We start from the raw sequence: 9,828 nt of genomic DNA, 5'->3' as shown, positions 1-9,828 counted from the left end.
TCAAATTTAAATGAACTACAACGGTTCGCGCGTTGGTATGGGTCTGACAGACCCTACCAGGCATGCCAAGGGTTAATAGACATTATATTTCCAGGTATGCTAACGTCCTGTGTTGTCGCTGGTTTCCTAACAGATAATTTGGGAAGGAAAATCTTTCTTATCTTCGGCTACGGTGGCACTTTCATCTTCACTATAATTTCAGGCCTCAGTCAAACTTACAATATTTTGATCATTTCAAAATTGCTAGAGGGAGCATTGTGAGTATTTCAAATATATATTCTGATAATTAATTAATTTCTTTGAGGAAAACAGTAGATGATGATTAGATGATATACATCATGATGAGAAGATGATTACACTGAAAAGTGATTTCAAATATTATGCAATCTCTCTCGTGTTTATAATGTTGTTCACGTACTGTATAGAAACAAATAGTAATAGTTTTTAAAATTTAATACAAATTGTTTACCCTGCTTACATGATATTTGCGAAAGTAACTGTTTGCTTGTCTGTCTGTCTCTTCTTCACGCCTATACAAGATACATAGACATAGAACAGTTTTTATTCCGGAGATTCTATAGAAACGGAAGCTATGTAGGTAACTCAGGGCTGTCTTTTTCTTTGACTATGCGGGCGAAAATACGAGCGAATAAAATTAAAAAACGCTAAATTAAACTGGACTAAATGTTTAACTTCATGTTTACAAATTCAATCTTCTTTTTCCATGTAACAGCTACGTATATAAAACAAACACATGTATATTTCAAAATCCTATATTTTACTTCACAAACAAATCAATAAACACTTTGAATTTCCATTTAAAAGTGGAGTTTTATTTAAACCAACGTTTATAGCGCGAAATACCAAAATAACAGTATAAAAACATAATATCATGTGCAAATATGATGGCATATTTTCATTTAATATTATAAATGTTGAATTTAATTCGTATGTCAAAAAATATTCAACATTTGTTAAAGCTTTTCATTCCAATGCGTAATATGTATGCATTTCCATTTCATATTATTCAAATGGTATAATAAATCTGAAATGCTGTCTATTTAAACCATAGTACATTTGTACATAAACACGCGTTATTTATTCATTTAAATAATTTCAAGAATTCATATTTTTGTGGATGTACGTAACAAGATTATTTCATACATCTATAGAAATACGTCACATGATAAGCCAAACAGCCAGAAAGCAAAGATTATAAATTATCGTATAAAATAATGGACCAATGTTTGTAAAAATTCGTTTATTATTTTCATATTACCCATAATTGCTACAATCAATTTATTAAACAATTCTTAAAGATACAATTTACATCATAAATCGTACAGTAAAGTATCAAGTTATAGACAAAAATCCTACTAAGATTATAAATGCGAAAGTTTGTAAGGATGTGTGTGTGTTTGTTGCTCTTTCACGCAAAAACTACTGAACCGATTGAAATGAAATTTGGCACGTAGATAGCTGGACAACTGGATTAACATATAGGCAATTTATTTTTATTTTATTATTTATTAATTTTATCCCGATATTCCTACAGGATACGGACTTACGCGAGTGAAGCCGCGGGCGCAGCTAGTTTAATATATTGTTAGAAATCAAAAAGAAAGAGGTTGTGTTTAATCGTAATAATTGTCTAATTAATACAGTTAATAATAAGTAGCAGCCAGTCACCAAAACTATTCACAAAGTGAGGGTAGTTGGGTCGATCGTTGAATAAATAACATACAAGCACAAAGGAACAATCCCTACGAATGCGCACGGTTTCTATTCGACATCTTCTATTCGATATTTAAACGAGTTTTGAAAAATTATAAGAACGACATCTGTATCTTAACTGACCGACAATACTATATTAATAATATTGTGATAAAGAGGTAAAATTTACGATAATTCTATGTTAATGATATTGTAGGGGGTAACTCTGGATGTACTGAAAGGATTTTTTTTTAATTATTCTACCAATATAAACCCATATTATCTATAAGTGTCACGAGCTATATTTTGCTTAGTTTTGTTTTTATCACGGGACTTGGGCGGAGCCGGGACCGCCAGACTAGTACGATTAAAATACCTGTATTAGACTAGTAAAACATTTCATTAAACCGATTATAAACAATAGTGAGGTTACCCATTTCTTATGCAGATGATGCAGCTTATTAACCTTTGAAAACCAAATTTAAAAGCGTATCCAGTGGTTATGAATTTTACACTGGAAAATAATTTAACACACGCATTACAGATTTACTGGTATTTTGACATCCAGAATGTTTTTGCATAATTAATTTTCTGTTAATGTTAAACCTCGTGAACAAGTGTATGTTATTTGAGCTTCTACTATATTTTAATCTGTGGTTACTGTTTACGATTGCATTGTGTTAAACTGGTTACAGATTTTCCTCTTTATTAATAGCTTAAATATATTTTAAAACACGAGAGGAATAAATACATTGTTATACAAATCGATGTAAATCAAAAACCTACTACAAATATTGATTTATACTTGCTTTAAAAGAAAGAGATGTTCCTATATTAAAATAACAAACTTAAAAACCTTAAAAGAAAAATGTAATAATCTGAAGTATCTTTTCAGTTTTGCGACAGCTTACAACCCAGTTATGGCTTTGACATCAGAGTTCTGTCACGATGGCGTGAGGGACAGGCTTATGATAGTCGCTAATTCCTTCTTCCCAATCGGACAGATTATAGTAGCACTGGAGTCATGGGGCATATTGATGCAAAACTGGAAAGTCTCGCTGTTCGATGGGTTTATTGGTAAGTGTGTAGTTTTAGAAATTTATAGATTCCTATTTGTTGATTTTCTATATCGCGAAGGAGACTGTTTTTAGTTTTTTTGCATTGCGCTTTATGCCTGAAACAAATGATACCGAATAATAGTCTATTTATAGCAAGAATTTAACGCAACGGAACTGTTTTATGGTATGATTTTGGAATTTACAAAATCCCATAGATGGTGCTATATAAAATGTGACATGTTACATGACACATGTCAATTCTCTTTGACCACGCAGGCGAAACGCGGGCAGAAAGCTAGTAATACATATGTAAGGAGAAACTGAATTTCGCGATAACCCCAAATTCTCCAATACACACACCAGATGCGGTCAGCACTCTTTTTCTGCCAAAACTTATCCAATAAGCGCAGTGTAACTATCACTTCGATTTCGTTGGTTTTGTAAAAAAACTCTTTCAATCCATTCACGTGTCGGCATTTTCCCTTTACGTTCCGCCGGCGGGTTTTGTTTACGCAATTCTTTGATGGACGACATTTTTAATCTTAACCCAAATGGTAACGATAAGGTTAGAACATTGTGAGCAAAATCTGATTTTTAACAAACTTATTAAGCTCCTTCAACACATTGAATATTTTGCACATGCCTTTAGGCACATGAAACCGAAAGAGTAGAAGAAATTCGATTACTGTGGCAGGATCACGGGTGGCCGAGAGGCGTTGCTACGGTTAGGCAAGATCGAAGATCGAATCCTGCCTCGTGATCAAATTTTTTCTATTCTTTCAAAATTTCACATTGAATATTGCCAGTGTTTGTGGTGGCTACCTAAACTCAAATGACCTACCTCTGTGCGTTGAAATGTTGCATAGACCCACGGTTCCGCGGAAGGAGCCGTAGGTTCCGATTCCTACCGATTTACTCCACTGTCTTCCGTTGAGCCATTTTAAAAACCTTCCTGCTTTATTACAAATTCTGTAAACCCAGCATCGAGTTTTAGAGATACTAAAATAAATAAGCAAATCTTTCCTTTTTCGAATATAAATGTAGAAAGACGATCTGCACTGTTGTTGGCTGGAAGTATTATAAGTTAACAATTTTATAAGTCACTGCCAGATGTTTGTGACCAACCTCGATTTGAATTATTCAAGGCGTCGGGTTGAATAGTGTAAAGAATGAATCACTTTCATCCGTTGTTCACAAAATTAACTTGGTAATTCGTTCAGATATAATACAATTATATAGTTATTTTAATATCTTCCCGTTGAATTAATCACTCCATTTAGAATAATGTGATTAAAAGTAATACATAAACAAATATTTGTTGAAAGTTTATTAAGGCCAAACGTATTATTCCTGTTACTGATTCTACAGTGATTAAAAGTGATAAACAATTAATTTAAATCTAATGAAGACATTGATTATTTTTATAACGACATAAATTTTACATAAAACGTTTCCTAGCTAAATTTAGAGAGAAATTTCAAATTTAAATATTACTTCTTCAAACTATTTACAAGTAAAAATCCCCACTCATCGTTAAGATATGATATGCCACTCATATTTCATTCTGTCTGTAAATTACACGACATCCAGACATCCAGTGGTGCCTAGGGCGTAGTTATCAAATATGGCTGTCACAAACATATGAAGAATAATTGAACTCATATTTCCAACGTAGTAAGTATTCTAAACGAGTACCGAGTAGTAATATTTAGCTGTTGTGTTCTTGGTTTCATGAATATTATTACAAAATGAAATTATGAAAATGGTTCGGAGTTTATGGTCACAATTGGCGACAAATGGTTATCGAGCTGGCTCATGGCATGCCATTGAAGTGGCTTATCTGCAACAGTTGATATTAAAACGCTGATAATGATGATGATATTTATGAAAAAAGTTTTTTTTTTAATGTTAGAAAATTTTGATAGATTTTTAATCAGACGTTTTGTTCGCTATTTAGATATATCGTGTTAATAAAGCTGTGATCTATTGCTATGCAACAAAAACTCAGCTAGAAAAGTGTTCCTAAATGAAATTGATTTTTGTCTAATATGCGTATAATTTTGTTATACGAAAAGCAAACCACTGTCCCTATCAATAAAGGAGAACATCGCGACATAGATGATGTCTTAAGACCAAAAAAGTGTGAGTGACGTCAAGCCATTTAGCAAACCGCCAAGTGAACAATGCAATCCTGGACCAAGCGGTCAGCGTAAATCAATAAATAATAAACATATTTATTGACATAAAATTAAATACATCTCTTACACGACCCACTGACTACCGATCTAGTTGGGAACTGTGTTTCGGCCGTTAGTGGCCTGTCCCTTAAAACAATGTTACATTACATTTTATTTCTAATTAATAGAAAAGGAAAACGAAATAAATTTGTCAGTTGTTGTTAGAATGAGTGCGTAGTTGTGTGGAATGGCGTGTGGGCACGCGCGTGTGTTCGTGTGTGTGAAATTTAAGTGACCAACCCTTCATAACCTAAAACCCTAATAGGCGATCTTGTCCGTGCAATTGGAACCACATAGGCAGTATATAATGATGAACTAAACTGTTTTTGAACATTTTATATATTACTAATAACGTTAAAACTATAGTTTAGTTTATTAAGCGGCCTTATTTATTACTTCAAAATGATCTCTTCCAGGGTCGGGGCCCATGGTAGCTTATTAACACATATAAGTACACCAATAATTAGTGTATTTATAATAATTAACACATTATAAATTATTTGTAATTAATTATGTAATAAATTTTTTGCATATATTAAATTTGTTACTAGTTGCAAATTTATTAACGTTATTTGAACTTACTGTTTATGTGCGGTTGTCGTTTGTTTTAAATGACAATTAATGTATTTATTTCTTCCTTTCTTTCCAATAATACAAGCATTCTACTAACAATAGCTTAATTAACGCAACTTCCGAATCTTACCCCTATCTTTATATAAATATAAAAAACAGTAGCAGTCGTGGGACTGCCGATAGTAGTGAAAACGGAACTATTAAGTTGAGAGTAATTAAAACTATATGCAAGAATTAAATGAAATTTTTTATGTTTTATTTATTAGTTACATATGATGGGTTAAACAAATCATGAACAAAATATAAATACAAAGTGGTTGAAAAAATTATCATTAGCATGTCGGTGACGCGAACCGAGGATTTTACCCTCTACCAAAACGCTCAACGCGCCTAAAGAAGTTTTCACTTCAAAAACTATGGGCGATATTTTATTGTTTTCAGTCCTCCACACATGGAACTACTACTTCTTAATACTGTCATTATGGCCGTGCATGGCCTGCATATCGTACGCTTTATTACCAGAAAGCCCTATGTATTACATCACTCAACATCAGTACGATAAAGCGAAGGAAGTTCTGATTAAGGTTTACAAGGAAAACACGAAGAAACCGGCCGATACATTTAAGGTAAGTTGGCTTAATTGTTTGCCGAATTATTTACTAATGCTCTATGTTTCTGAGGGAATGATTTGTTGGTTTATTTGTTTAGAAACTATATCTGTACTGAATACAATAGAGGTCAAGATTTGTTGTGTTTAAGAAGTAATTACTGAGTCGATTATACATTTTTCTACGTGACGGTAAGGTACATTTTTCCATAGCAACAGTAGATTTTTTTCAACCGACTTCAAAAGGGGAGGTTCTCAATTTAACTGTTTTTCTTATGTTTGCTAGTTATTTGTTTTCTTTTTATTTGAAATCTGGTGCGTTTCGTGTACTCGCATTTAAATTTGATAATATTGTATCGTCCATTCAGATTATCTATACTATCTAAAATAATATTATAAAGCTGAAGATTTTCTTTGTTTGTTTGAACGCACTAATCTCAGGAACTACTTGTCCGACTTGAAATATTATTTCAGTGTTAGATAGCCCATTTCTTGAGGAAGGCTATAGGCTATATATGTACCATGGGCCAAGCCGGGGCGGACCGAAATTACAGACAATTTACTTTTGTAAATTACTCAAAATTTTAAATCATCACTCCTGCCACCCCTATATAAAACAAAAGACGTAAAGCGTACTAATAAAAAGCAAATAGTTTCGCACTGTATTTTGAAGTAAATTGCCGCTTTAGGAGTAACAACGTGCAGTTATCTCGCGGTTTCCTCAAACCAAAAAATTGTTGGCCATCATCCAGAATCACCTTGGCGATTACGTAATTGCTGGTAGCTAGGGTTGCCAGCTAGATATTTCTGGATAATTCGGATAAAATAAATCTTTATCGAGATCACGGCAGACATAGTAAACTTGTTGAATGTAAAAATTTTAAGCAATAGCATTAAATTTAAATGATAAAGATCAATATCATCACTGATGTTTACGGTGCTCATTTGAAGTATGAACTGTCGTACTTTGTAAATTTAATTGAAATCGGTCAAGCTGTTCTTGAGGTTTAGATAGTGTAACTAACAGGATTTTCCTGTATATATTAAACAGATTACTGTTATTATACACGTAAATGATAGCAGTATTTGATATTTCATTCAATCACCTCACATTTGTTAGACGAAAAACGAAAAAAACATATTGAGAATTTATTTTTAACAAATAAGAGTCAATAATATTCAAGACAATATACGGCATTTGGATGTTATAATTTGAGAACCCTAGGACCAACTAAAGCGTGTTTTTATATCCCATTTGGCTAAGTTAAGCGATATGAAGTTTACTACGAATATAATTTATAACTTTTTCATCACTGAAACGTTTGGATTGCTGTTTTTGTGGTTCCCAAGATATTAATTGGCCATTTGAATGGTAGAAAGTTTTGGCACTTTGAGCGTATAATCTTCAGGATAGTTTTTTCACGATAGTATAAGTGTTGAAACCCTCTCGACTCCCCTCGATGGTGTGCTATTTTCGATGGTACTGATAGTTTTATAAACGCATGCAGAAAAAATACATACATAATTTCTTATTTGTTTTTTTTTTCTTAAAATTTTTGTTTACATCGCTAGCTTTGTTCAGCCGGCATAAACTGCTACGCTAATGTGGACATCGTTGTTTTAAAAACATAATCTTAAGCCTATGTGTGCTTTTGGGACAGTTAGGAGTGCACACATAGAGTTTTAAGAATTTATCTAGTAGAAAAAAGAGATATTATGTTTTTTATGTAATCAGCGTATTAAAGACCATAAGTTTCGTTGAGCATAGTATACAGTATTAATATTTCCTGCACGACGTTCCTGGGTAGGAGGTGCCACCACCGCCACGCTTACAACTCCTAAGTATAAAATGGGATCAAATAACGACAGTCCCCTATCAAACAGGAAAAGAATCACGTCAGTCGGTTGAGAATCGAGTCACAATAACTAAAAAAACACATTTTAATTAAGAACCTGCTTCGTTTTTGAGACATCGGTTGAATATGTATTGAATACACAAAAATGTCATATTTTTTACAATATCAATGTACAAAATTTGTATAGCGACACATAATGTAAGTTTATTTGCTTTGTATAATTTATTTATTTCCAATCTAAATATGTATAATTCAAAGGTGACTGACTGTCACAGTGATCTGTAAACGCACAACCCAAACTACTGAACGGATCGGGCTAAAATTTGGCATGGAGTACGTAGTCATCCGAATAATACATAAGAAGCAAACACAGAAAGGGTTTTAATAAAATCTGCCCCCAAGGGGATAAATAAGGAATGAATTTATACCATGAAAATTTACTAAAACCGCGCGCGCGAAGCTACGGACATCAGCAATTTTCAATATATTTATGAATACGTTGTCCCGTTAATTTCCTGAAAATTCATTAAAAACTTTCCAAGATTTTCGTCACATAGCTATAAAGATTACAAATCAACGCTCAATCTAAGAAAATTGACAATTAAACCGACTCCGAATTTCATTAGCAATTCCTAACATTAGAATTTCACTTTAGCGTGGTACACAGTAATCAAGAAAAAATGTCCGCCTGTCGCACGGACACGTAACAGTGAATTAACGACTTCCAATTTGGTCGGATAATAGCTGGATTTGTTGTCTACCGAACACTGTTATCTGTTGGAGCGATTTGTTTATTTTTTGTTAATGAGCCAATTTCTTGTTTATGGATTAAGCATGGTTAAATTAAACGGTTTTATAATGGATAGTGATTTAGGACTTTCCTCTGTATTACAGACTAGCTGTGCCCCGCGGTTTCACCCGCGGAAGTCCGTATCCCGTAGGAATATCAGGATAAAAATTTGCCTATGTGTTATTTGAATTGTCCAATTACCGACGTACCAAATTTCATTGCAATAATTAGAGTAGTATTTGCGTGAAAGAATAACAAAAATACACATACACATACATCCATCCTTACAAACTTTCGCTTTTATAATATTAGTAGAATAGGATAGGATTTTTTTAACGTTTGAGCATGTGAAATATATGTATAAGGTTTTCCTTCAAACAGAATGGTATGGAGTTAATTATGACCTTACATTATTTTTCTTCACTACTCAAACTGATTTTACGGTTATGTTATTTGAGGGTCTTACATATAATTAAAAATTAAAAAAAATCTTTCATTATGTTTTGAAGTGAAACTTCTTTAGAATCGTTGTGATTTCGAACCTGATGCAACGGAAAAAACGACCGGTAAGAGACACAAATAAAAAAATGTATAGAATGAAGCCGGCAAAGAATGAGACAGAAATATACATACTGTATACTGTACATACTTATATTTTATATATTTTCATCTCATTCTTTTGTCGATTTACTGAAGTGTGTGAATCGCACATACACAGTTTTTTCATGATTATGGCTCATTATATTATTTTTTGAAGGAACGCTATCGATTTAAGAAAAAACAATTGTTTATAAATAAACAAATAAATGATATATTTGCTTTTGTTAAGCTGAATTGAAATTGAGTTCAAATTAGCAGTTACTTGGCGGTCTTCTCTTTTTTGTGAACGTACCTGAAACAATAAGTTTTATTTGTTTATTAATACAAAAAAATTAATTTATTAAAAATTTAATCTACTTTAATATTACAACACTGATTTAGATGTCAAGCTCAA

The 9,828-nt window shown here is 32.6% G+C and overlaps 2 protein-coding genes across 2 annotated transcripts in view; one reads left to right on the top strand and one right to left on the bottom strand.

The window, feature by feature from the left end:
* LOC119831719 (hemicentin-2-like) overlaps positions 1-9,828 on the bottom strand; it is a 250,092-nt gene that overhangs the window by 139,819 nt on the left and 100,445 nt on the right. The window lies entirely within an intron of this gene.
* Positions 1-9,828, top strand: part of LOC119831895 (synaptic vesicle glycoprotein 2B-like) — a 29,367-nt gene that overhangs the window by 9,877 nt on the left and 9,662 nt on the right. Inside the window, exons 3-5 of the mRNA XM_038355465.1 lie at positions 95-257; positions 2,609-2,790; positions 6,023-6,207. Coding sequence (XP_038211393.1) covers positions 95-257; positions 2,609-2,790; positions 6,023-6,207 — 530 coding nt within the window. The remainder of the gene's footprint in view (positions 1-94; positions 258-2,608; positions 2,791-6,022; positions 6,208-9,828) is intronic.

This window comes from Zerene cesonia, chromosome 14 (assembly GCF_012273895.1).
Source record: "Zerene cesonia ecotype Mississippi chromosome 14, Zerene_cesonia_1.1, whole genome shotgun sequence".
In the NCBI taxonomy this organism is placed as follows: Eukaryota; Metazoa; Arthropoda; class Insecta; order Lepidoptera; family Pieridae; genus Zerene; species Zerene cesonia.
This window is presented reverse-complemented; position numbering and strand designations above follow the sequence as displayed.